Source organism: Clarias gariepinus, chromosome 7 (genome assembly GCF_024256425.1).
Source record: "Clarias gariepinus isolate MV-2021 ecotype Netherlands chromosome 7, CGAR_prim_01v2, whole genome shotgun sequence".
In the NCBI taxonomy this organism is placed as follows: domain Eukaryota; kingdom Metazoa; phylum Chordata; class Actinopteri; order Siluriformes; family Clariidae; genus Clarias; species Clarias gariepinus.
This window is the reverse complement of record NC_071106.1, coordinates 30,066,044-30,093,922: the sequence shown is the minus strand read 5'-3', so window position 1 is coordinate 30,093,922 and position 27,879 is coordinate 30,066,044. Positions and strand designations below refer to the sequence as shown.

The 27,879-nt window shown below is 40.6% G+C and overlaps 3 protein-coding genes across 4 annotated transcripts in view; 1 reads left to right on the top strand and 2 right to left on the bottom strand.

Annotated features, from left to right (window-relative positions):
• The window catches only part of rsf1a (remodeling and spacing factor 1a), a 14,688-nt gene extending 6,654 nt beyond the window's left edge, over positions 1–8,034 (bottom strand). The window contains exons 1-11 of the mRNA XM_053499979.1: positions 8,026–8,034; positions 7,067–7,232; positions 5,252–5,343; positions 5,029–5,121; positions 4,428–4,633; positions 3,294–3,415; positions 1,545–3,103; positions 1,254–1,454; positions 1,024–1,128; positions 727–806; positions 539–593 (exon numbers count right to left, since the gene is read on the bottom strand). Coding sequence (XP_053355954.1) covers positions 539–593; positions 727–806; positions 1,024–1,128; positions 1,254–1,454; positions 1,545–3,103; positions 3,294–3,415; positions 4,428–4,633; positions 5,029–5,121; positions 5,252–5,343; positions 7,067–7,220 — 2,667 coding nt within the window. The 5' untranslated portion in view covers positions 7,221–7,232; positions 8,026–8,034. The remainder of the gene's footprint in view (positions 1–538; positions 594–726; positions 807–1,023; positions 1,129–1,253; positions 1,455–1,544; positions 3,104–3,293; positions 3,416–4,427; positions 4,634–5,028; positions 5,122–5,251; positions 5,344–7,066; positions 7,233–8,025) is intronic.
• Positions 7,737–9,974, top strand: aamdc (adipogenesis associated, Mth938 domain containing). Of its 2 annotated transcripts, none has more exons than XM_053499982.1 (4): positions 7,737–8,191; positions 8,340–8,495; positions 9,406–9,501; positions 9,644–9,974. In XM_053499982.1, exons 1-4 carry the CDS (start codon positions 8,096–8,098, stop codon positions 9,782–9,784), a joined length of 489 nt encoding a protein of 162 aa, XP_053355957.1. In that variant the 5' UTR covers positions 7,737–8,095; the 3' UTR covers positions 9,785–9,974. The 2 variants fall into 2 exon arrangements, with proteins under 2 accessions (XP_053355957.1, XP_053355956.1); XM_053499981.1 differs by having other exon boundaries at positions 8,334–8,495.
• On the bottom strand, positions 9,889–27,879 carry ints4 (integrator complex subunit 4). The gene is made up of 23 exons (XM_053499980.1): positions 27,725–27,879; positions 24,917–25,114; positions 24,674–24,791; positions 20,651–20,757; positions 19,625–19,828; positions 18,690–18,740; positions 18,503–18,591; positions 18,264–18,384; positions 18,104–18,175; positions 17,785–17,959; positions 17,470–17,675; positions 17,118–17,260; positions 16,877–16,992; positions 16,522–16,655; positions 16,261–16,427; positions 16,075–16,168; positions 15,674–15,754; positions 14,756–14,886; positions 14,453–14,512; positions 12,764–12,923; positions 12,522–12,665; positions 12,290–12,410; positions 9,889–10,221 (listed from the first exon to the last, which is right to left on the bottom strand). Exons 1-23 carry the CDS (start codon positions 27,776–27,778, stop codon positions 10,043–10,045), a joined length of 2,925 nt encoding a protein of 974 aa, XP_053355955.1. The 5' UTR covers positions 27,779–27,879; the 3' UTR covers positions 9,889–10,042.

Below are 27,879 nucleotides of genomic sequence, written 5' to 3'. Positions count from 1 at the left end.
TGATCTGGACTTTGGCTGTAGAATTTATTTTAATTAACATTTACACATCATTCTTCGACATAATCCCCTTGCTTTTGTGTCATCAAGCTTTCGTATTACCTCATTAAAAATGTTTGAGGCATTAGGCTGCTTTCAGGGAATCAAACAGGTGAATGTCCGATGGAGAAAGATCAGGACTATAAGAAGGATTAATACCTTAAAATGTATGTCGGCAGAAGTGTGCGGACATGGATGATCATGCAAGATCACAATGCCCTTGGACGGCAGACCTCTGCATTTAATTAGAAGTTTAGTCTTTAGCTCTTCAATAAGCGTCTCATGGTAACGAGCACTGTTGATTGTTGAACTTTTTTCTTGATAATGTTCCAATACTGGCCCTTGAGAATTCCAGAAAACTCTAAGCATTAATTTTTCAGCTGATGGTTGACTTATAAACTTTTTTTTTGACCAGAAGTTTTAGTATAACTGGAGTGTGGATCATTTTGGTCTCACCCTCGTACATGCTGAACAAGATTGTGTATAACTGGACTGGACTTACCGGATTGGGAATGATGTTCTCCACGCTGATTCCTACATAGACCAGGCGCTCACGCCTGGAGACAGGAAAAAATGTGAGTAAGGGCATGCAACTTGGGTAACTTTCCACTGTTAAACTACAGAAAACCAGAAAGGTCAAAAAAGCAAACAGCATTTGTCAGATGTGTGGTGTGTGTGAGGTAACGGCACCTCCTCTCGGCTCTTTCCCGTTTCTTCAGAGCAGTGTCCAGGTTCAGCAGCTGTTCTTCCAGCCTCTCACACAGCAGCTTCTGAAAACGGCATTACACAGCTGTTCACATGCTATGCTTGCACTTGGCGCGCAATTCGAAAAAAGTAAGCAAATCTTTACTTCTACTAAACAAAAAAACTAAAATATGACTTTGCGCTGGGAGTAACAGTCTGTTACAACCCCCCCAACTGTAAGCTCATGCATAGTACACCTGGCCTTCTCATTAAAGTGCGTTTAAAAACTTCGTCACTACTCACGTGCTGACACGGAGGGCAAAACCACTCTCCGTCAGGAATGATCATCAGAGGAGGTCGCAGGCAGGCTGTGTGGTAGCCACTGTCGCACTGGTCACAGAGAAGAATCTGGAAAACAAGCAAGCAAAAACAACAACTTATGTGTGATCATCATCAAACACTTTGCTAATTTCAATGCGACCGTCACAGTTGCTAATTAGAAAGATGTTGAGGAACATAACGGGATGTCCTACCAGTTCAGGGTGGTTAGGGAGGCCGCAGTGTTTACATGCATCTTCAGGTGGAGCTTCCTCCGAGTGCTGAGAATCCAACTCGCTCTTCTCGTCATCTCTCTCGGATTTGCTCTCGCACACCGCGTCTCCTCCGAGAACGACTTCGGTTCTGCGAATCTTTGTTGGTTTTGACCAGCGAGCCCGTCTGTGTCGTCGTTTCCCCTGAAATATTAAACTGGTTTATTAAACACATGCTTTTAATCCTAAAAACTATTTCTGGGTTGTCACGTAAATTGCGAATAAGTCATTAACCTTGGCAGATTTGATTTGTCCATCCGAGAAGATTTTTTTGTGCAGGTCCCTCTTGTGGAGCGTTCTCTCCTCATCCTGATCCACATGCTCTTCCGCTTCCCGTGCTGCAGAGGGCGCTGCGTGTTTCCGCTTCTGAATCTCTGCCAGCTTGGGACTGGGCTTGCAGATTCTGGCAGACCTGCGGAGCTCGGGAGTGCGTCTGTGCAGCGGGATCTTGATCTTGAGACGGATTCCTTCCTTCTGAAGCTCGGAGGACACTTCCTCCTCGTTGGGTTTGCTCCGATCCGACCCGCTTTGAGACCTGATCTTGGATTTATCGGAACGCTTTTTTCTGGAGATTTTAAATCCTTTGTTGTCTCTTCCTTCGACAGCTTTAAGACGAATCAGGTCTGTCCTATCACCTGTTCCTTTATCAGAAAGCGTTGTCGATTTAGCCCTTCTGCTTTCAGCATTACCTGGATCTTCCAGCTTTACTACAGTTTCCTGCTCAGTGCTGGAACTAATACCCGACTTCCCGTCGCTATACTCGTTATCGCCATCTGCTGGTAAAGCTAACAATAACGCAGCTCTCTCCTTAGCATCTGATCCCAGAGACTTGACTTTGGCGTCACTTTCCGCATGCTCGACTCTTAGCGTCATCTCTTCGCTCATGCTCGAATGATGAGTGGCCTGGGAGACACTCGGCTTTCTAACTAGTACCGACTGCCTTATGTTCTCAGCGTGCGTCAGTTCGGTCTTGAAGCTCTTCCCGTCACGATCTTCATGCAGTCCGTTTCTATCCTTCGTTGTATTTCCTGAGATATCAGGCACAGGAAATGTTTGCTTTCGCTCAACCGGGCCCATGATCACACCGAACCCTACGTACTGCTCTCTTTTATTTGGAGATATGACCCCATCACTGACACCCTCGCTGCTTTGTACCTGGGAGTTAAGGGTCGCCAGTGGTGCCGTTTTCTTTTCTCCAGTCTGCTCCATCGCTGCCGGGTTGCGAACAATAATGCCGCCGACAGATCCGCTCCCGTTGCTGTTGTTATTATTGTTCGTGTGGCTGTAATGACTGTTGTCGTAGCCGTCGCTTCTTTTCAGCTCCCTCTTTTTCAGCGGTATCTTAGCCTGCTGGTCGCTTTTCATAGCTCTTTCGAAATCTTCCACCGTTCTCTCTTTCTTGTCCTTAAAGCAAACTTCTGTCTTTGCTGGAAGTTCCTGTTTGATAGACCCAGGCGCCATGACGACAGAGATGGCGTTCCAGTGTCGAGGCGAGTCCCTCGGCTCGTCCTTGATGAGGCTTTTAATTGTGCTCACTCTGTTGTCTATAACAGGAGTCTGATCCAGTTTAGGTGTTTCGGTGCCAACTGCTTTCAGCTCATGCTCTTCCTTTCGCTCTGGTTCCAGCTTAAGTGGTCCGCAAGATCCTTTTCTTTTCATTTCACACACTGTCTGACTTTCTTCTTTGAGAGTTTTGTCAGAATTTACAATCCCACTACTTAATGTAATCGGCTTGCTTTCTTCATCCGACACGCGCTCCACCTTTGCGGTCTTGTTCGTGACTTTAACTTCAACTGAGGAAAAAAATATTTGCAACAGATGCAGAATTAACTTATGCCCAAATATAGATAGCAATAAAGGCGTTAAATATTTAAAATAGGACTATGAAAAGAGTAGTAAAATACAGGGAACAGGATCATAATTATTCAATAAGTACAGGAACATTAAGTGCTGTGTGTGTGCGTGATTTTTGTTTATTATTACCTCCACAGCTTTTCTCATCTCCTGGGCCGCCAGAAGCACCACCGAGTCGCTCTTCATCTGTCATTGCTGGTTCTATTTTAGCTTTAAGCAGATCCAAAACATCTGCTAACTCGTTCCTATTCCTGTTAAGACAAATAATATTGCTCTGCTAATGACTCAGCCTTTAATAAGTGACCAGGAGTAAATGCGAACTTAAGGCCCTCAAGGGTTACACTGTGAGATTCACCAAAAGTCGATCTTTAAGAACAAGGACACTATGCTACTGCAGGATTACGACTTACTGCAGGAAGAGTTTGAGCCAAATACAAATGTACGGTTTTGTTCACCATCCATTTTCCATACGGCTTATATCATGTACTCCGGACACAAACCCATCGGAGTGGACAAGCACACACCAAATCATATTTGAAAACATCAATCAGCCAATGTGACTTTGGACCATGGGAGAAAACCGGAATATGTGGAAAAAAAAACAACAAGCATTGGGAGAACATTCGAATTCCACGCACACAGATCAGAGACTAGATTTAAACTCACAACCCTGGAGGTGTAAGACAACTTCAGTAGTGCTAGACACTAAGCTACTATTTATTCTACTGTAGTTAAAGCAATATACAAGAGAAGACTGCTGTTATAGAAATATAATCGAACAATAATGCATGAATATGGTTGCACGGTGGCGTAGTGTTTAGCACTGTGGCCTGTCATCTCCAGGGTCGAGAGTTCTATTCCCTCCATGGGTCTGTTCGAGTAAAGTTGCATTTTCCCCATGTTAGGTGAGTTTCCTCCGGGTATTCCGATTTCCTCCCAGTCCAAAGACAGGCAGATTAGCGCTCCCAAATTACCCACTGTCCAGGGTGTACCTCGTCTCATGCCCCATGGTCCCTCACGTAAAAAAATTAATAAAAATAATGTATTTATGTAAACTATCTGAGCCATGCTGTTCTAGAAAATTAATCAAGACTTTCTAAAAAAGCAGGTTCAAGGATTCAACAGTGCTGCAGTATAAACCCTGCCAGGACTGAAGTCAGTACAAATATGGACATCAGCAGATCTCTTATTCTGTTTTTGGTGTGTCTTCTGGCTGCTCAGTCATGAGTGAAGTGACTTCCTGAAGTTCTCTTTACTGCTTACCTGACAACGCATCTCCAAGACGACCCATCTAGATCATCCTGCTCCTCCACATAAAGCCGCACGTTCTGGTCTTGATCCAGTTGAAACCAGTAGAGGAGACCTTCCTTATCTCGGCCGATTGGCTGCATGCGCATCCGCTCGGGGTCTTCCTCGTTCACTGCCGTTTTGAACTTGAGGTTGTCATCAAACTGGCTTTCACACAAATACTGTAAGACAAGCCAAGCAATCAAAAACAGTAATGGGTATATCTTGGGTATGAACCAGGATATACAACATGCACACACATTCATTCATATAAGCGCAATTTTAAGCGTGCCAATCCAGCTGTTTTTGCCAGTTGCCACTCTGATTAAACCCACATTGGGAAAACAACAACAAATATGCATTGAGACAGTAAGTCAGGCTCAGTTTGGGTTACATCTAGGAATCCTGAACCAGCAAAGAAGCAATGATACACTGTGCACTACTATGCTACCCACTATATTCATATAAAATCAGGATACAATCATGGTGCATTACTACATACGCTCTTAGATAAATAATGTACAGTATATGTGTAGATTATACTGTGCATAGTTGCCAGCTCCTTTTAAAGCGGCACCTTAAGAATGTCAGCCTTGCACTCCATGGACATTTCTGGGTATCCTTTCCTCTCCAGCTCCCAGGCCCAGGTACTGTTGAACTCCTGACACACCTGCGTTAAAAAAAACAAACAAAAAACAAACAGGTCATAAGACAAGATTTATAGATGAACAAATCATGGATGACATACTTATTATATTAAAGCTAGACCAGGCAAACAAAGTACTGAATGGTTAATTTACCTTAACAAGATACTTCTCCCATCTGTCTGACGTCACAGACTTGCCAAGTTTGCGGAGCAACTTCACGTGGAGCTCGACAAGAGGCTGTGAAACTACAAAGTCCCAGAAAGATGAAAGATTAATAATCATCGTCATCGATCATGAATCACGAAAATGAAAAAAGTTATTCATAGGGGTGGGCGCAAATGTTTTGGCAACCTTAAGCCAGATATTTTGGTGTGGTCATGTAAGGAAGGGCATTTGGCATAAAACATGTGCCAGTTTGTTGTGCAGATTAGAAGGTCCGCTGTGGCAAACCCTCGATGGGGGCAGGTGAAAAAACAAACAAAAACAACATGCATTTCATGCATAGGCATATTATTTGTGCAGGTTTACTAACTTTATTACTATTGGATTCCTATTACTATTGGTGCACTGGTGGCTCAGTGGTAGGTGTTCAATTCCCAGCCAGTGCCCAAACCTCAGCCACTGGATGCAGTGCCAGTCACAAGCCCAGATATAATGGAAGGGTTGCATCAGGAAGGGCATCTGGCGTAAAACCTGCGCCAAGTTGTAGTGTGGACTGGGTATTTTGCTGTGGCGACCCCTTGCCGGGAGCAGACGAAAGACCAACAACGTACTCCTATTACTATTACTTATTATTTATTGTACTATTAGGTGGCACAGTGGCTAAGTGGTTAGCACTGTTGCATTGCTCCTCCAGGCTCCGGGTTCGACTCCCACCCTGGGGTCTGCATGCATGGAGTTTGCATGTTTTCCCTGTGCTTGGTGGGTTTTCTCCAGGTACTCCAGTTTTCTCTCACAGTCCAAAGACCTGTAGATTAGGCTAACTGGAGTTCCCAAATTGCCCAGAGCGTGTGAATATGCATGTGAACGTTGACCGGAGGTCCTACCATGGTTGGAAAAATGGCAATGAATACAATGGCCACCATGGTCACTAGTTGGACTACAGCAGTTCCTAGATGGATGATACTACTAACATTACCTCACCTGTTGATGGGATACAGTGTTATAAAAATGTCATAACCGCTTATTTTTAAAACCCTACAACAAAAACAGACATTTTTGCCCAAAAAAAGATTACTAAAATGGTGTTAATGTTTGTGGGGAGAAATGAGTGGAAAGGAAGGTTGACCAAGAGGTTGCGCGCATGCGCAGAAGTGACGGCCGGCGGCTCTGTCCTGTTTGTCACAGAATGTTGCTAGCTAAAAGTGAATGTAAACACGACCCATGTTTAATAGTATCGCAACTCAATAAAACCATAAAACTATGTTTATATATGTTGCTGGAATATCATAGCCAAAAAGTGTTAATGTATATAAACATTAGGGAAATATTTTGGTACGCCAAACCTAATAGAAAAAAATATATATATTTCCACCTGACAGTTAGCTAGCGGGAATGAGCCGCTAATTAATGTTGACCAGAAACTGATAGAAATTTAGTTAAAACAAATACTATGTCGAAATACACGAAACATAAATGAAAGGTTGTCAAATGTGTTGGGGTTTAATCTTTATTAAACAACTCTGAATAATGGCGTTCTGGCTTGTTATAACGGTAGAAAACTAGCATGCTAGTCAAGAGCTGTGGCTAGTTGCTGTAGTACAGACGTTTGTCAGCTCTTTAATAACTGTATATAGGATGTGTATTAGTGCTGGGGTAAGATCTAATGACTTAATGCGCTATAAGAGACTGATTTAGAACAGCACCATGATGATGATGATGATGGTGGTGGTGTTGGTAGTAGTGGTGATAAAGATGATGATAATGATGGAGACCCTCTCTAGTAAAATGTCCCTTTTCCCCCCTCACCTGATGATGTATCCTGCAAGTATCCCTCCATCTGCGGGAAAGTCATTTCGGGCAGATCCAGAGCAGCACCGTATCGCTCTAAAAACGAGCACACGACGGCAAAGCTCGGACATAAACCCGGAGGAAGACCTGCTGGAGCCACCGGAGCAGCCATTTTCCCCCCCTCCTTGCCGGGTTACACAGTATAGAGTGAGATTAAAGCCAAGGGAGGACCCGAGGCCTGCCCACAATTCACCGCGACGGGGAAAACATCACTACCAGATCGCGTTGTGGATCAGCCCGGTGATTACAACTTTGAGAAAATGCGTCATGCTAAAATGAAACCGAGTTAGTGATGCAAAGTGTTGGTGGCTACCAATAATCAATCAACCCAGCAATTCAATCAGGACAGCAGCGGGAACCTGGATTCAGTGCTACGCCGCTGAAACACCATAAATCCCCATTATAATGTTTCTTAACAGTATTAATGTTCGATAATTAGTCTTGCTGACAAGGAAGAGGATGGAAACCATGCCGTCTCCAAGTGGGCGTTACCTTTCTCCCACCGGTATTTTAATAAACCCCGCCTTCCTGCGCTGTGAGCGGCTCGCTGTGAATGTGTCCAATCCGCGAGCACCATGCGTCACGATCTCTAGCCAACAGAATGCATAGGTGTGTCACTACGTCATCGCCAGTACCGGAAGTAAATTTCCAATGCGATGATCGTTACTGAAGACCGATTCGTTGCGCTTATCCGATTTTTTCTTTGCAAAAACGGATAGATAGATAGATGATTCAAATGTGTAATCGTTAAAGCGATTCCCTTAGAACAACGCGACAGAGAGAGAGACGTGAGAATTAGACGTATTTTGTTACATCCGGACACTTTGACTGTTTACGATTAAGCACACTACCAAAGCGATTGCGATCTTATATTCACTATGTTAAAGCGATATTATATGACATTTATAGCCACATACAGACGCAAGTTGTTTGTGAGCCTCCACGGGAAACCAGGCGGATAACGTGCGTCCTGATTGGACACTGATTATGACGCAGGCCAGTGGGCGTGCCAGGCAGTCACGGCCATGTTTATTATTATGTTTCAGCGACGTTAGTGTGACATATTCAAGACGAGAGGAGAGGGTGAGTTTGTGAAAAAAAACTGTCTTTATCTGCACGTACTTAGTCTGTTGCAGAAAGCTGACTCGTTCCTGTTGTAAAAGTGTAGTAATAGTGTCTCCCTCCTGGTCTGATTATTGACTGTCATCAAATGTGATTTATTAAGTTACAGGAGACAGAGAGAGTGATAGCAGACATGACGTCCCCAGAAATTGCGTCTCTGTCCTGGGGCCACATGAAGGTCAAAGGTTGCGCCTCTTCCTACAAAGATTGCAAGGTGTGGCCAGGTGGTAGCCGGGAATGGGACTGGAGAGAGACTGGGACAGACGTGAGTGCAAGTTCACTGCAGCTGCAACTAACTAACTGAGAGTGCATTGATTGCTTGCTTTACTCACTTGGTTCTGTTGAAGCACAATTTAACTTTCAGTACCATAACACCCATATAGTGCCACAGCAAAGGAAAAGATTGAGATCCCAATGCATGTTAGGTGGTGGTGGTGGTGGTGGTGGTGCTCCTCCTTGTTGTTTAAGGGCAATTGAAATTCAGTAGATTGCATTACTGCCAACAAACATTCTCACACTCTCTCTCATCTTCCCTCAAATCCTCCCAGATATTGCTTGCTCTTTCTCTTCTCCTCCTTCATTGTTGTGCTCCTGCTACAAAATGTTTATAAAAAATAATAATAAATGCATCATTCCCTGATCGTTTCTTGTCTTCTTCTGTCTCTTGAACTCTTCATCTGCTTTATCTGGCACTTCTACACACTTATTCTTCTCAAAATGTTTCCTCTCAGTACCACCCTTCATCTTTAGTTGGAGACTTGCTATATCTCTCCTCAGCTTCCCTGTTTTTTACACCGGTTTTCCAGTCCAGTCTTCCAAAAATAAAAAAGGTTTAAGTGCTTCCTTCCCTGATCATCTCTTTTCTATTTCAATTTTTTTCTGTCATCACACCTACTTTGTCTCTCATTCGGTTCATTATCCCACTTCTCCTGCCATTGTAGTTTTGCTTTTTTTCTCCACACTATACCTTTGATTTTGACCTCAACATTTTCTTTTTTGGTTTGCTTCTTTTGCCAGCTTGTCTGCATTTTCTTTATCCCTTGTCTAACTATTCTTGAGGTAGCTAACAAGTTTTCATACATCAGATCCTCATGGCTTCTGGCTATACCTGCACCAATGTAAGTGCTTCTGCTGAGTCTCTACAAATCTGTATCTCCATGCCATGCATGTTTCAGCATTATCCAGGTGTCCAGCCAGCTGACCTAGAGGAAATTCTGAGGAAAGGAGTTCAGACGCTTGTCATAGGAAGAGGAATGAGTGAAGCATTACAGGTAATTTTAACGGCCCATTTTAAAATACAGCTTGGCAAAATTTATGATCTTAATACTCGCCTGAGGCCATGTCTTCCCTCCACTAACTCTAGGGTGGTTCGATTGGAAATTGGATTAACTGTTACATATCTTGCTGTTACAGGTGCCTCCCTCCACAGTGGAGCATGTGAAGAAACAGGGCGTGGATGTAAAGATACTGCAGACTGAGAAGGCTGTGAAAGAGTATAACAACCTTGCAGGACAGGGAATGAAAGTGGGAGGAGTTTTCCATTCCACCTGCTGAACATGCTAACCCAAGTTGAACGAGTTTCTTTACATCTCAGCTGCATGTTACAAATCTGTAAGGATTCACTAACCTTTGGTGTTTAGACAACAGGATTTTCAACATACAAAAGACAAGATTTTATTACAAGAAAAGAAAAAACTACAGATCAATATTTTCTGAAAAAATAAACGTTAAGGGGAAAACGGTTGAGTCATTTGTTGTGGTCATGTTTTACGGTTCCTTTCTTACACCTTTATCTTGAAGTAAAGTCTCAGGTTAGCGCCGAGCAGGTTTAGGCATGATGAAGACCTTGACCGGTTTGCTCAGATGGATGGTGCCTTCGATCGAGCTTTCAGTTGTTGGCAGGGCCTCTGAGCTCTCGTCCCAGGCTGGTTTTGGTGAAGCCAGTTTACTGCTGTAGGCCAAGAGCAACTGCACCTCAATCTGTGATGGCTCTAAGAGAGTCAGAATGACAACAGACAGTAAGAAGGCGGCTTTAAGTAAAATACGACATTTATTTATCCTGATGGCTCTTCCATATTTTACTTCGGGTCTCCTTTGTGCTGTGGCTGCGTCAAGTCTAATCTCTAACAATAACAACAAAATAGTTTCCACCTATCCATACCATTGCTCGTGATTTATTTAACAATATCGCAAACTCAGTCAGGGTTTTTTTTCCCCCCACTTCATCACATCAGTGAGCACTGTGATTAAAGAGACAGATTCCTATTTTCCAGATTAAATATACAGTACATTACATATGTATAGTAAATGTATTGAATATATCACCATGCTGGTATAGGACTGTTTCCAAAACTATAGTACCAGGGTATTACTTTTAGTTCTGGTATACGATGCAAACGTAATACCTTGTTCACTAAAAAGCTTTTTCATTACAACTATTTCATCACTATTTATGTGCTGAAGAAATCTCTTGACTCCCACATATTCAAAATTAATCTGGCAAGAATCACGTTCTCTGGATAGAGCGATTCTATTTATATCAAGGTAGCTGCTAGGATTTCATTTTGTACGCCATAATTTCACACCAGCAAAGGACTTATAGCTTACTTTTAGAAAAGCATTTTAATGAAATCCCTACGCTAAAAAAAATATTTAAATATGCTTAAATAAAAAAGAGGTAATATTTCATTTACTTCTGAAAATTTGGTAAAAGTGCTTAACAAAGGAACAATACAAGCTTAAAAAGAATTGGATGTCCTAATCAATTGGTTGTAGCTCATTATACGAAGTCAATAGGTCCTGCCCCTGGATGGCTCTTTGGTTGTCTTTTGTGCTTCACATCGAGGCAGGACACACCGCAGACATCATGCCACATTATATGGTGTGACTTGTTTAGGGACTGTGATGAACACTCAGACACTTTTTCAGGTGTTTTCCAGTCCTAGAAAAAACTAAACTTAAAAGACTAGAACTATCTGAAGACACTACTTGGCAGGACTAAACTTAAAAGACTAGAACTATCTGAAGACACCTCACCTGACAGGACTGAAAAAAAAAAAAAAAGCCAGATATGAAGCAGGCAATGTAATCATGGCTCCGGTGAACTGTGAAAACCTTGATGTATCCAAGCACTAGTGAAACGCTGGGATAGGCACAGAGAAATAAAGATAACTTTTACCCATAAAACCTGTGTTCTGTTATTCTGCATAACCAAAATTCCTGGCTTGGACACCCCTCATAGAAACAAATCTTAATGTATGCCAGGATATCGCCCAAGGGCAGTCATATGCATATATATTTAAATTTCTTAGAATTTATGTGCATGTCCAGTCCATAGAGTGTTTTAGAGTTTTTAAATAAAATGATCTTGGCAAGTAGTACAAAACGCTGCTTTATTTAAGCCTTGGATGAATTTTGGAATGGATTTTTGTAGTTACAGCAATCAGACCTATTGTCATGTAAATACTGTATAGATACACCGTTGCTGTTTTAAAGGTTGCATATTTTACTATTTATTTAACAAGTTAACATCCTTCAGCTCAAATACCCTTCAGATAATGCATTTTGTTATACTTTAAAATCCCTCTCATTAACTTTTCCTCTGAACATACCGTTTCAGTGTTTGTCTAATTGAGCTACTGCCTAGCCCCACCCCAGCAGAGAACAGCAGAGCTGAGCAACAAACCGGGGAAGGTTTCTCCCATATGATGTCACATAGGGTGAAAATCGAATGGCTTGTTTTAAACCTGGCCAATACGAAAACAGAAAAAAGACAAAGAAGATAATGTCTTCATCCTTTTTTTTTTTGTTGTTTGGATATAACTAAAGAAAATAATTTTGAAAAATAAATTTAGCATAAAAGGCCATTTAAAACAAACCAACTTGACCCATCCTTAACCTATACTTTCTCCCTGTTACAAAATAATTAAAAAAAAATTTTAACACCTAAAAAAAAAAAAAAATGTGTGTCAGTCTAAGAAAAACACAACACCTGGCCATATTGACTAAATTCCAGGCAAGTGCTCGAACTGTAAAAATTAACAAATAGGAATGTCTCACCTGTCCATGCTGAATGAGACAGATACACTTGAGTGATAAGCCGTGTCCTTCCTGGTCCTGGTGCCCTGAAATCTCCAGGTTTAGGATGAATTATGTGCGACTGCCCATCTGGGTAAAGTACCTGTAGAAGTAAGGAGGAGAAAGAGAGAGAGAACACTTAGAATAATGCAATAATACTTAATACCTTTATCCTGCCCTTAAAATGATGCGTCAATAGTGAAAGAACTCTGACCTGCACTTTAACTGTAGCTTGTGGGTCCTGGACGTGTTCCAAAGTGGCATCGATGTCTAATGCCAGCACTAAGCCAGAAGTAAACCGCAGCGGGTTGTCCGACTCCCCTGTTGGCTCAATAATTGTAGCTGAAGCTCTGTGGATCTGGAAACCCCAAACCAATCACAGAGTTAAAGCTGTAAGGAATATTTCCTGAAACTATTTTTTCGTTTTTTAAAACACTTGGATATAAATGAACAGACCTGCTCTGGAAGCTTGAGGTGAGTGAATCTGCTCTGTCTCAGAGTGGTCTGGAGGATCTTTACTAAATCCAGAGGTTTACAGGATACAAGTCTGGGCATCAGTTCTAGAAGCTTTTCCACAAAACTGTCCTGAAGGTGAGGCAGCTCAGTCATGAAGAGCCTGTGGAAAAGGAAGAAAGAAGGCTGTTTATTTCCCTGCAGATCAAATGAAATGGACAGGGTGTGCTCTTAAGCATTGCAATTTGATTAAGAAAAGTGTTTTTAGTTCATCACGTTAAAGATTGTCCTTCAATTTTGAGATGAAGTTACTTTTTCTCATCACTATCATTGTGTTTAAACAGTCATAAAGAGCCTCCGAGTGGCACAGTGGTAAAGTGCTCGCCCTATCTTTCAGAGATTACGAGTTCGGTTCACGGGTGATGCTACAACCTCTCGCAGCCGGAGGTTATTGCCTCCAATTGTGCTTGAGCGAGCAGTTCGAAAAAGATCACATGGTTTAGAGGAAACACATGATAGTCTCCGGCCCATCCGACTGAGTGGTAGTAGTAGCCTTAATGTGGGAGGCCCGTAGTGACGTGAAGAAATTGGACACGACTAAATTAGGGAGAAAATTATGGAATAAGATCGCTGTCAAAAATATTTGTGCGTAAAAAAAAGATGTGTGTAATTCTGTCTTTTGTCTGAGTTGGATTCCAAAATCTACGGCCAAGACAGCTTACAGATACGAGATTTTGTGTGTTTGTTACAATACAACTCTAAAATATACTAAACTCGTTTTTACAACTACTCTGTTTTACGGACGAATTGCAAAATTATGCATACGAATGCTGTGTGTTAAACCACTGTCAAAAATACGTCATCAAGGCCACATGCACAGGCATTACTATCCGAGGGAAGAGGAATCGATTCGGTGCATGCTCCCCGCCACTGTTTTAAACTCCTAAAATCTTACATACTATAGTTAAAACGTCTCTGTAATTTTACTCCTCTTAAACATGTCCGAATCTGTGGAGAAAAAAAACGTACCTGAGAGGATGAGAGAGCGCTCGGCTGCTGATCTGGCATTTTGGCGCCAGTGGTTTAAAACGGCGGCGGGGAGCATACACCAAATCGATTCCTTTTTCCTCGGATAGTAATGCCTGTGCATGTGGCCTTGATGACATATTTTTGACAGTGGTTTAACACACAGCATTCGTATGCGTAATTTCGCAATTCGTCCGTGAAACAGAGGAGTTATAAAAGAGTTGTATTGTAACAAACACACAAAATCTCGTATCTGTAAGCTGTTGTGGCCGTACATTTTTAAATCCAACTTAAACAAAAGACAGAATTACACACAAATCTTTTTTTTACGCACAAATATTTTTGACAGTGATCTTATTCCATAGAAAATTGCCAAAGTAAGCAATGGTCCTATTTTTCCTTTAATAAATAACATGATTTTAACCCACTATATACCTTGTTACTATATGAACGTGTCCATCGTTTGTATAAACCAGTGATTTGCCTTTCAGTCAGAGCTTCCTCCACAGAAAATTAGTCAACACCATTTAATCAAATTCTGTATTCGCCATTATTACAGTTTACTAACCGTACCTTGCGCCTAAACTTGACACCTTGACACTTTATTATCTGCGGTTATCATTTAGGTGGATATGTGATTCCTCAAAGCACTGTCGTGCATAATACCTCTGAAAGGACTCCACTTCCTGTAGAAACTTCTCGCCCAGTCCGAGAAGAGGCTCGACCCTGGGGAAAAGTTGGTCAGTATTTATTGGTTACAAAAATTATATCTTTGAATATATTTAAAAAGCACAGCTGCATCGATTCACAAAAACATGTGCTGTACAGAATGTTAGAAGCTGAATGTGACTAAATTAGTCCATTGGGCTCTGAATAAGTAAATTAAAATAAATCTTCCATATCACTATGCTACCCTCTCTTTAACTTTTTTCTTCCATCTCTTTTAATGTGTGCGTAAGCAATGCTGACCCTCGTTTGGTGCGGGCGGACAGAACGAGTTGTAGTGCCTTAGCTTGAAGTCGCACATTATGGATAGTTGCCACCTGACGTGTCTCCAGCCCGCTGTACAGGAACTCCAACTTGTACGTCTCCTCCAGGATCTAACAAGCGCACACAAACAAATATTTATCTAAACTATATAAAACTATATATTAGTGTAAGAGAAATCACTTTGTGTCAATCTTAGAAATAGTTATATTTACGAGGGCCGTTCAAGTCAAACCAGGACTTCTGATTGTGCAGAATAACGTAACAGTTATGAGAGTAAAATACCTTGATTTCTCTATATAATGGTTAACTTATGAGCAGTGTTGGAAGACGGTACTTTAAAGTAACTAATTACATTACAAAATACTGTCATTAAAAAGTAATCAGTTATATTACAGCATTACTTTTGATAAATGTAACTAGTTCGAGTACTTTTCCATTGCAGGAAATGAAAACTCCTTTGTGATTCCCCATGCATGTTGTTTTAGTCAAGACCTTTATAATTATTCTACCATCATCACTCAGCGAAGTTTGGCCTATAATCTGTTACAAGTACGGTTCATCATGATTCACCGCGAGTTTTGGCTCTGTGATTAGGTTTCCATTTTTTAGCAATGCCGGTCCTTGCATAGTCAAACCGCATAGGCCTTAAGCAAGACCCTAAGCCCAGTCTGGGGTATGCAGAGAAAATAATTTGTCTGTGATGTAAAGTACTTTAGATGAAACAAATAAAATCTGGGGTTTTTTTTTCTATTATTTTTTTTAAGCTCTAGTAAGCATTTGGTTTGATAAATTTAGGCAGGGAACTGAACCTAATATGGATATAATGGTGTATCAAATTAGGCTGCATTGTTGTTCTTTGCAGGGTGTGTGCATGTGTGTGCAAGTGTGTGTGTATACCTGCTGTGCAGCACTTGATGCTGTAGCATTCTGTTTCAGACACAAAGGCACAGCCATGTTCCACAGCTTCTCTTGTAGAGCCTGGTATGTTTAAATAAAATACATTTAAGGTTTTCTTTAAAAATTTACATATGCACTCGTAATATTCACTGAATATTACACAAAAGAGTGCACTCAATTAGTTGACAACATATTTGTCAATCGGTAGAACTTTTACTGACACGAAGTTCATGGTATAAGAAAAGAAAACATTTTGGAGTTTTAAAAATAAGTTCCTGTCAAGTAAAAATATAAAATAAAGAGTTTAAAAAGAAATATCTCAACCTCAGGGACAGCATTCCAAAGCTTCTGACTGCATTAACTAAATAATGACATTCAAGCTACATTTATGAGAAACCCACCTTCATTAGAAGAAGCTGACAGTGCAGGTATGTGGCGCAAAAATCAGCAGATCCAGCCAGCTCTGTCTGAAGCAACCCGAGCCTCTGCAAATCTCTGTGTGAGAAAGAGACATGATAAACTTTAGCACATCAGTGCTTTAGTATAACAGCCACTTGTGATTAAGTGTAACCCTATGTGGATCATACCTGATGGTAAAGTCAAGCAAATCCTGAGCTCCAGGCGAGTCCAGGTTCTGCAGGATGCTGACTCGAGCCAGACTTTCCTGAATGAACTGCTGTGCCGCCTCCAGGCTACACGACTCCATTCCCGAGGACTCCGAGCCCAGAGCTGCCATCTGCTTCCTGCCTGGTAACTGAAAGTAAATGCAATGTTGTGTTAAAAGAAAGACAAAAACGTGATAATATAAAAATTTATGACGCCTGATTTAAAATCTTTAAAAATCTCACCCTGAGCTGAGGCACTAGGTGCGAGAGGCTGTCGCGGAGGTAGGCATAATGCCGGAACGTGTGGTCTGAAAACAGGGCTGGCATTGTGGGACAAGACTTTGCTGCATTAAACACCAACACTAAAACTGCAATGTCTGACGAATCTCAAATCAGGAAAAAAAACAAACATGAAAACCCTATGAATTGTGCAGCTTTAATTTATTTTTAACCAACAAATAATATCATATATGGGTGAAGTGAAATATATAGAAAAGTGCAATTTTTTTTCTAAAACATCATTGTTCTGCACTTTTGTTTTCTTTTAAAATAATGGCCCAATCACACAAAGAAATGTGAGCTGAACTGGACTGGATACATGCAGGATCGTCCATGTCTGGCTCTGGAGTGTCAAAATACGGGTGTGTGCTCAGGAGCTCAGGGACAATAGGCAACACCAGGGTGGGATGACGAGTTCCAAGGAACTTTAGACACCTGTAGGCGGGGAATAGAAAAAGACAACATGAGTTAGTGTCAATGCATTAAGTACAAAAGGCACATTTTTAAAAACACATAGTGCCAATTTTGTTGCGGTAGAGTAGAACAGCTGGTACGCTTACTTCCACACTGAGTTGCGGTCAGTCGGATACTTGGCGAGGTTCTTCAGCAACTCCAGCAGGGCCAGCTGGATGCACTCTTTAGTTGAGACGTTCGTGTAGCACAGCAACTCATGCAGCGCCTCTCGGATGTCCCGTGATGAATCCTAAATGCATACGGAATGAATGTTGCTTTATTATATAGTCAGCCATCGATGCTTATGTAGTATGTTTTGTTTTTTTTTTGTGTAAGGATAGCATATTTAAAGGAATGCAATAATATCACTGAACCAGTTTGACCAATCAGAATCCAGAATTATAATACATATAATATTTACTATATGTAAACACCCTGTGTGTACTGGGTTTGTGGTACCTCGAGTACAGCGAGCACTGTGTCCAGCTGGTCCTCACGCAGCGTGATGTGAGTAGAGATCTGTCGCAAGACGTGGATGGACTGCAGCCTGACTTCCTCGATTTCGTCGTTAAACATGTCCACCAGAAAGTCCAGGCACTTCTCTGCGAAGCTAGGAGAGGACAGGGCCAAGGAACACAGAGCTTCCACCGCTGCAATCCGCACTTCTGCAAATAAAGAACAGAAACATCGATGTAAATGTAATCTGTGACGTATTTAGTGTATTCAGTACACACTGCAACGTACTGAAGCTAAGTTAGTGGCTAGAATACGCACCATACATCTCGTCCTCGAGCCCGTGCACAAAAGCTCCGCAGGCTCCAGAGTCGATCAGGTTCACGCCTGACGTGTCCACTTTTTCCCTGGGAGCATCGTCAGCCCATCTCCGGCCGGAGGAGAATTCTCCGGAAGCGTACAGTTCTTTGGCTCGCTCGTGTGCTGTTCGCTTTCTCTAAAGTGCAAAGAGCAGATGTAGGTTGATAATGAACTCAGCATAGCCCCTTTAAAATACATTTCACTACTCCTGCAAAGAGATTTTGGCATTGTTTAAGCTCCTGAGATAAAGCCCATATTATTACTATAAATGTGTCCATACCCTGAGATCTGACATCAGCTTCTTGTCCAGAGTCTGCTCCAGGAAGTGAGGGCTCACCTGCCTCATGGAGCCCTGATGAAACCAGGTTACAACATAAACATTCAGTGTGTCCAGGAAAATCTTGGCTAAACTGTCGATCGTACCATAAAAAAAAACCTACCAGCAACTTGGCAGCTTGCACACGCACGACCCAGGAGCCGTCGCTCACCATGTGGCAGATCTTCCCAAAGGAATCATCGATCAGCCGGATCTCCTCATTGGATGATGGAATGGGGACGATGCTGCACGACGGTGAAAAAAAAAGAAAAGAAAAACAAAATAGGTATGCATCTCCAAGAATCATGTGATAAAAGAAACATAAATAAAAGGAACATAAATAAAAGGAACATATCAGTCCACCTTTCAGGGTAAAGCTGGCTTAGTACCCACACCATCTGCACAGCAGCCGAGCGCACTTGCTCATAGTCATCGCTCAGGAGCTTGCAGGCCTGCGAGGTGAAAAATAGATACATCAGCTCTGAACCAACGTGCAGAACAAACGAAAATATATATACAGGTGAAATATTAGCCTATATTAGACTTGTACCTGGTTGTAGATCGTCTGTTGGAGTTTCATTCCTCTTTCGTGCAGCTGCAGCTGATAACAAAGAAAGAGAATAAGTCAGGCAAATAACACTAAACAGAATTTACACTTTTTGGAGCTAAGAGACTGACAAACATATCTAAATAGGAGTTACAATAAATCTTCTAAAAAGAAGATACAATTAGACTTATATAGACAGACTAAAAGGGTAGCAAAAGCTGTAACTTGTAATGTCTGAAAAAAATCTCAGAAATCCTACTGAGAAAAATCAGGAAGATCTTCTCAAGTCTATGTTCTGCACAAGACATTAAACCAACATGGCTGCTCACATCATTAACAGTAAACAACGTAGCCATTTAAAAAAAAAAAATTTAAGTACTAGATATTAGAGAAAAATAAACATGATTCACTGACTGCAAAATCGATTTTTTAAACAATAACCTTTTTAATAAAAAAATGTTGCTGGTCCTCCATAATCCTGCAGACGGCATGCTCTAAACTATTTATACAGCACAGCATCATATGTGGTGGGAGAAAATGATTTGTTTGTTTAGAATTGTAATGAAATCCGTAAAAAACAATTTATTGATGACTCAGGATATTTATAAAACCATGATACTTATATAATCGCCATACAAATTTAATTACACCTGGGTATCATGATATCATATCAGGTGACCCCACGTGATTCCCATCCCTGGTATGTGCTAGCATTTGTTTGAGCTCAATTATAATTCAAACATATTAGACTTAACTGATTTCCCTATTTTATAGGAAATGTAATCATTCTGACAGTATGAACAGCTAGAAAATTAGTTATTTTAGTAGAATAAATATAAAAATGTCCTCCTTTAATCCTTTACATCACTTAAATTTATCAGAACTATGCATGTAAAGCCACAAAGCTAAACAGCTAAAGCGAATCTAAAGAGCCTCACCATGGCTTTAATGGCTGCTGTGCGTACTCTTGGATCCTGGTCACTGAAATAATCACTGATGAGACTCTGGACGTCCCTCAGGGGTGCGGCGGAAGTTCCCGGTACTGCCTCAAGCTCTTTATTTACAGGTTTCTCAACAGAACCCAAGCAGCCAAGGAGCTGTAGACACTTGTTGCGTACCCCGAAGTAAGTGCTTTGAAGGTGCTGTTAAAAAAGAAGATGATAAATGTGGGTCTTTTTAGACAAGATAGTTTTTAAATAACAAAACAAAGACTGATGATGGAGATTTTCTAAATGAATTAGGGCTGCAACTAACGATTATTTTAATAATCATAAAAAAAATTAGAAATGCAAATGTACTGTTATTTGCTTTCGCTGAAAACCACAACAATCACTAAATGTAATATTCTACTGTTATTCGCACCCTGTAATTTAAGCTAATCTAAAGTAGCGCCATTTAACCAATCACTATTGCTCAAGAGGTGATTGCGCAATGTGATGCTAGCGAGTAGCACGTGAACAGATCTAGCGCGACTGTCCCGAAGTTAGCAAACAGTTTAAACAAAAGCACTTAAACTATACAACTTTTACATGATGAAGAGATACAGTTTTACTGACCCTGCTGATGGTTCGCCATCCGTAACACCAAACGTGTTTTTTTTGTAAGTGTTCGTGCATGACTGTGGTACTCCCATGCCATGAAAGTTCGGTCTTGCATAGCATGCAGGTTACCGTTTTCTTAGAGGCGTTTAATGTAAATTGCTATCAAACCTTGGAGGCCTCGGGGCGCGCGCTTTTTCCTGCAGACGCTTCTGTAACATCCATTGCGCGAGCGGCTGTGTATCTGTTTGTATTTGTGCATCTTGTGGTCGCGCTCCTCAGTGACATGAGAAGCCCAACTCATCGATAATGGCATTCGTTGACAACGAATTTCAATATTGATTTTATCGATTAGTTGTTGCAACCCTAAAATGAATTACGTGATATAGTCTAACTAGGATTGGCGCTCTTGTCAAAACATTTTACCTTGCATGCCACATCGAAGAGTCTCTGAGTGACTGCAGTGTTGTCTGGAAGATGTGCGCCAATGACCAGCAGAGTGTCGAGCAGCTGTGCCAGCACCTGGTTAGACTCTAAAAACAAAAGTTATGATTTTGAGCAATGTATTGTGACAAGCAAGTAAAATTCCTTACACTCTATACATCTAGATCAGATTCAACATCCATCCATTATCTATATGGCTCATGGGGGGCCTCACGCATAAAAAGGGTGGGGTGGGATGAGATGAGATGCATGCCAATTTGTCACAGGGCACCAGTATACAAGCCCAATCATAAACAAGAGGAAACCCAATGATCATGATGAGAACATGCAGTCTTAATGCACATAAAGCGGAGAAGAGATTTTTACCCTGAACCCTGGAAGTGCAAGGTGACCGAGCTAAATACTAAGCCACCATGCCAATCCCAGACTTTCCCATCTGGACTACAATCCCTTCAATCACAAGAGAGTCACTATTTTAAAGGTGTACTGTATACTTCTAGAGAGGAGATATCTAACGCAAAGACAAACATTTACAAATCCACATTGAGCTCTGCACAAAAAGGCAAATGAGGACCATCAATGTCTTCACTGAATAGTACACTTTACAGAAACTAATGAAAACTAGCCATGCGGAAGGCACACTTCCCACCAAGTGCCCGAACCCAGGCCCCAAATCACAAACCCAGATAAAATAGGTCACTGTCTATGTCAAATGTACTGTACACTTACAGTATTTGACAGACGCCCCTTATCGAGTGCGACTTACATTATTTCTCATTGTAGAATTTATTTTAATAAACTTAAAAAAAAAAAAAACTTTTTTTTTTTTTTTTTTTTACAAAATCTCCTTGCTTTTTACTACAGTTTGTCCATCCGTCAAGAAGCTTTCATATTACCTCATTAACAATGTTTTAGGCTAAGCTGCAAGCCACGAATGCTCCGCTCTCTTCACCTTTTCATCAGAAGCAAATTTTCGTCCTTTTAGGACTGCTTTCAGGGAAACAAACAGGTGAAAGTCTGTTGAAGCAAGATCAGGACTACAAGGAGGATTTTTTAAAACCTCATAATGAAGTTTTTGCAGAGTGTCGACAGTGTAAGCAGAAGTGGGCGGACGTGAATCGTCATGCAAGATCACAATGCCCTTGGACGGTAGTCCTCTGCGACTAATCAGAAGTTTAGTCTTTAGCTCTTCAATAAGCATCTCACTTTAAGGAGCACTGTTGTTTGACCTTTTTTTTACTGATAATGGTCCAATACTGGTCCTTGTGAATTCCAGAAGACTGTAAGCACCAATTTTCCAGCTGACTGTTTGAATTTTGTCTCGGTCAGCAATTGAAGTTTATCTTCCCTACTCTGCTGTTTACTCTCAGGCTTGTAGTGATCGAATCCATGTCTCATCACAAGTAATGATTCTCTTTAAGAAACTTTCACCTTAATTAAAGTATTGATTCAAATTTTGTTTGCAGCAATCTAAATGCTTCTGCTCTTCGGTATCAATACAATAAGACCACAAAAAACGAATCACTGCATGCTGCTCTTCTTTCGAGCAAATCACAAGTGGGACATCCACTTCAAAAGGGACATCCACCTTTGCTCACACTGCAGTTACAAATAAACTGAAGTAACATGTTCACACCTGCACAGCAGTGACTGAGGAGACAGTAGCCTTGACCTGAAAGTACTGATAGAAACAGGAAGTGCGGCCAAAAAATATTTCAATATAACCAGAGTGCGGACAACATGTGGCAACATAATTGTGCTGCGGTTTGAACCTGGCACCTTCTGATCAGTAGTACAACACCTTAACGGCTTTGTATGCAGATCCAATGATCTGCTGTGGCGACCCCTTGAGCTCCTGGAAGATTGCAGTGGCACATCAGTTATTCTCAGTTGCTGAATAGAAAAGTGGGTGGGACATGGGTGGGAATTATCAGGTGATTATTATACAATTAATATACTTTTATACTATTACTATATTATTATTATTCTATATCACACTATATCATTACTAATTAGTACTACTACTACTATTGAAAATTATTGTCCATTATCTATTCAAACAGACCTAATTTACCTTTTGCAGAGCTTGTAATACACTGTGGAGCAAAACACGCTGATTACTTAAAGTCTGCGTCTTCCACCAGATCTAAGAATGCAAACCCGCACGCTAAATTATGAATAGTCTTTGTCGATAATTAATATAATCCCTCCACTAAACCAATCTGTAACCGTTTAGCACTCCTAACTTTTAGAGTCTCTGAACACCACCACAAACCATGTTAATGGGAGAAAACCGACCATGTGACCACAGAAAGAAAAATTCCAAAACTCCTTCTCACACAATATAAACATGAGCTTGTATGTCAAAAGTTTTTGCTTACAGGAAATAATGTTTTCTTAAAGGAAAGTGGCCTGTTCACTGAAGCATTAAAGTCCTAAGTGTGGAATGTGGCAAGGTGCCAAAAAACTTTCCTAACAGAGAAAGGAAAAGATTTATCCCTACAAAGGGTAACTGAAGGGGAAAATATAGGTGGTGGCTACAGAAATATTTTGTTATTTAGGCATGGTTTGGGTTCACTTGTTGCTGAACAAAAAGTGACTGCAAATCAAGGCAAAGTTCTTCTGATCACTAATCTATCCCCTGATTAAACCTTTCCTGGCAGGACTGGTTTCTTCTAAGATAAAAATGACACTTTGCAGTCACCAGATCTCAACCGCGATGAACAAGAACAATCACTCTTGGAGGAAAACCTTTGGTTTCAGAACATCTGGTGGTCCAGAACATCTTCTTTTGATTGGATTTCGAGATGCTGATGTACTTCCTTTTTTTAAAAACTAGTTAGAGAGGTAGTAGCGTGTCAAAGCACTTTCCACTAAAAAAAACAGCAGCACTCAAGATTCACCATACTTTGACCCATACTTGACAACTGATTAACAGGTGGTCAAAAATGTACACAAAGCTTGTTAGAGATTTCTTTATGAAGGTTAGAATGTAAGAACTTAATGGACAAAAGCTTTATGGACCCTCCTCTCGCACACACTCACATACCATGTTTTTTCCGAATGCTCGCCTGCTGTTTCCTACACATTTTAGCGTCACAGCACATTTATTGCTGTTATTGGAGTTACTGCAGCAGTACTTCCAGGTTCTAGAAGAAAATCCCAAACATGTCAACTCTAACTCTCTTTTAAACCCCATGATTTGGTTCAGGAAAAAAACAACAACAGAAAAATGAATACTAGAGGAACGAGCATATTAAGATTTTCAGACTCTTGTTTAAGGGCTTTCGAAGTGCCGCAGTGGGAACAAGTTCACCCTATGGTCCAAAGATCAAATATTCAGGTGATATGAGTCTGGATGATGCTACATAGGAGCCTACATAGGAGATTCGTCATAGGGCTGCCATAGAGACACTACTCAATTGTGGGTGTTTTTGAGCTAATGTAAGTGGAAGGGGGTAGATAGCTTTTTCCTCCAATGTGTTTCCTCCAATGTCCCCCTGTAATGGGGTGCATGAGCAGCAGTTTAAAAAGACACAGTCAGCGGCTTTATGTTCGTCATGAAAATGAGCTATTTCTGAGCCACACCCCTCCAAAGAACAAAAGAGCTGAGTATCTTCTTATATAAGAGGGAAATATCTAACTGAAAAGAAGATCTTTCTCATTCAGGGGAGGAGCAATGGAAATTTGAAAAGGTTGCAAACACTGTAAAAAGTAGGATGGAGAAAAAGGAAAAGGAAGGAAGTATTTGATAATGGAGGAATTAAACTGAAAAGAAAAATGAGGAAGATCAAGCACAGAAGGTAGCGGTAACGCAACCAGACAAACAAACAAATAAATAAAATATCTACTTTAATAACTGCTTTGTTCAAGCCAATACAACCACTGAATCAGGATAAAAATTAGGAAATGGTATTTCTGCAGGATTTTTATTTTTACACACACCAGGGATGAGTCTGAAAGTCAAAAAATGCCTAAAGCAGGATAACCACTGAAACCACTTACTGTCATGACTGAGAGTGTTAATCACATCGTCGACGATGCAGTCAGGAGAGAATCCAGGTGTTTTAGAAAGCAGGCCGAGCAGTGATGCAATCTTCAGCCTGACCGAGTTATCGACCTCCTAATAAATGACATACGCAATATTAACAACGATCACACTGCAGACGCACATCAAAACACAAACATTAGAAACACATCAACATTACGATAAATTGGTCTCTGAACTTTTTAAATCTTCCCTCTTACCTTATAATAATGCTCTAGAAGGATACGGACCACACCCTCTACGCTTTCTGCCTCCACCGGCTTGCGTGCAAAATTTAGGAGGTACTGCAGGGCGTCTGTCGGGCTGGTGGCTTTGCATAGGTCAATATGGAGCGCTGCAGATTTACTAGGCTTGGTTAGACGAAGCTTCTTTGCCGGGATCTCCTCAAGAGGCTGTTGCTGGAATGCAGAAATGTTTTCATGAAAAAATAAAAAGAACGTGTTAAATCTCAGATCCTAAATATCAGTATTCACTTTTTTTAAGATCTTGATCTATTTAACAGGGGTTAAGTGAACAATAAAAGCTTGAATGCAATAGATACCTACAAATTAGAAATTATGTTCGTTCCACTATGCCGAACTTTGAAACTCTGCCAGCTGATAATGAACTACACAAACTACTTACTTGCGTTCCCAATAACCCAAAGTTAGTCACAAAATTTTTAGATTTTTTTACAAGTCAGTTAGATGTCTCTACCAACCATCTGAAAAACGATTGGGAAAAGGAACTGGATATTCATGTTTCTGAGGAAGACTGGGGAAAGTGTCTTAAAAATATATACACCTGCTCTATTAATGCTAGGCACCAATTATTCAGTACAAGGTGTTACATAGATTGCACTACTCTAGGGTTAAACTTCACACTTTTTACCCCACTATTTCCTCTCTTTGCAATAAGTGTGAATCTGCTGAGGGTTCGCTTGGTCATCTTTTTTGGGGATGCCCCAAAATTGGTGAATTCTGGTCAGAAGTTTTTCAATTTCTTTCAGAGGTTTATGCTTGTGAACTTCCCTTAGACCCTGCAACTGCTCTTTTTGGCTGGTCAGTCTCCTTGCAGCATCTTAACAATGCTTTCCGAGTGCCTAAACAGTATGGTATGATGATCGCAAAAATATCTATTCTCTGCATGTGGAAGAATAAGTCAAGGCCACTATTCAAGATTTGGTTGTCTGAACTTTCTTCCACCCTTCATGTAGAGAGACTTAGATATAGTATGTCTGGAAATATAGATCAATTTGAAGTTTCTTGGCGGCCTCTTTTCAACTACTTGTTAAAAATCTCAGATAATCGCGAAACCACTTGAAACCTTGTAATCATAGTGTCGGTTTTAATACACCATTTCTTTTACTTCGTTCTTTGTTTTTATTTTTATTTTCACTTACCCAGTCACTTTTGCTTTAAGTACCTAGGTGATTATATACAAATATTTGTATTTTTATTGCCACTATTATCCATAATGTCATATTGAGTAAAAATCTATTTTTGATCTTTTTTGCCTTTACACAGTGAAGTGGTTGACTGAAGGAGATACTGTTCTTTTTTTTTTTCTTTTTGTTCTTACACTTCTGTAGGTGTGTTTTGTCTGGTTTTGTGATTGTGTTCTTTTTGTATGTCTGAAAATCAAAAAACTACCACAATAAATATAATTAAAAAAAATTAAAAAAAGCTTGAATGCAAGTAAACTGAAGATCACGAATATGGATGTAGTTCATAGGAAAATGTTTAAAGCTAAGGTAAGTCAGAATAGAGCCACAAGGTATCAAAAAGTTTAGAGATTCACACGCCACAAATCCAGATGCTTTCGCATGTCCTTCCTCAAACACCTAAAAGCCTAGAAATAGAACTTGCAATTGTTGGTCTGGTCCCTGAGGACAAATTCTCAATGCACAATGCTGCAAATTTCGAAAAAAGCAGATAAGCATGCACTTGGTTGAGCTGTGGACCTGCCTCGCCTATTTCAGTTGTGGAGATGATGGGCTCTTCCAGTGTGAAGACTGTTGCTTCCTCAGCGACACGGTGCATGTTCAAATCACATGTGAGTGTTTCCGGGACTTTTCCATATGATACACCGACAGTGGCAGCAATGTTGTAGATTATTCATCAACAATCATAAGGTTGAGCTAGTTGAAGGTCTTCCTGGTCTCTCGCCATCTTCTGCTCAGTAAAGAAATATGCTTCTCAAAACACCTTGGACGACTTATTGCAGCATCGCCATAAACTTGCCAAATCAAGTCAAATGTCTCTGTGGTAGATATGCCCAGTTTCACGTCAGCTCTTTGTTCTCATTTGATATCCAAATGATGAAATAGCAGACATAGTAATACAGGATGAAGTCTTTTGGCACACTGACTTATGAAGGTTGATGGTCCCTGTGACCCCGCGTGCAGCCTTGTATTGCCATCTGCCAGTCTCAAAACTTTTTGATACCACCTAAAGGTATGCATTAGTCATCCATAATAAGCTGTTAAACACCCTTGGAATAAACCATGTTCAAGATCAATAATTAAATAAAAAATTATGATGATTAAATATATAGCATTAGTGATCATTTTCATCCTGACGTTTCCTTCTAAATAATAACTATCGTAATTAAAACTTTGATTAAATTCAGGCTGAAATTTGTTTAAAGCGAGCCTAAATTTTTTTTTTTGTTATTATGGTCTGGATTTAAAAAAAATCTAGGACGTAAAAGAAAACAGCTGATTATTATAAATACCATAACTCAAACATACCTGAATATATGTATTGTACATGAATCATAAATACAGATCATTGGCTATAGGAATGTTACCACGGGCTAAAAATCTAAATCTTTATTGTCTGAATAATTAAGTTAACCTTACATGAAGAAGCTTTAACTTGGCTAACGTTATATCACCCTCTGTTAGCTTAGCAGCTGATTACACAGCTTTATTTTATGTAACAGAGTTGTTTAACTCGCTTATTAGCTGCCGACTATATGTGTGCAAATCCGTAAATTCTTTACTTTTCATCACTCAAGTGTTTTACCTGCACAACTTTGGAAAATTCCTCGTAAACCCGCTTTTTCAGATGAGCAGCCATTTTCACAATGAACGCCGACCTGAAGCGAAGCAGGTTTGTCCCATGTTACTCGCCGTAGAGCTGCTTTTTCCGCTTAGTGTTTCGACATTGTCACGTGACTA

Bases quoted from the DNA above. Each gene is read 5' to 3' on its own strand.
- aamdc (XM_053499981.1), top strand. From the start codon at position 8,096: ATGACGCAGGCCAGTGGGCGTGCCAGGCAGTCACGGCCATGTTTATTA. The intron at 8,192-8,333 runs GTGAGTTTGTGA...TGATTTATTAAG, and splicing joins ATTCAAGACGAGAGGAGAGG to TTACAGGAGACAGAGAGAGT. The intron at 9,502-9,643 runs GTAATTTTAACG...TTGCTGTTACAG, and splicing joins GAATGAGTGAAGCATTACAG to GTGCCTCCCTCCACAGTGGA.
- ints4 (XM_053499980.1), bottom strand. From the start codon at position 27,778: ATGGCTGCTCATCTGAAAAAGCGGGTTTACGAGGAATTTTCCAAAGTT. The intron at 16,428-16,521 runs GTGAGATTTTTA...ATTTACTTTCAG, and splicing joins ACCTAGTGCCTCAGCTCAGG to TTACCAGGCAGGAAGCAGAT. The intron at 15,755-16,074 runs GTGGGTTTCTCA...TAAACATACCAG, and splicing joins GTCAGCTTCTTCTAATGAAG to GCTCTACAAGAGAAGCTGTG.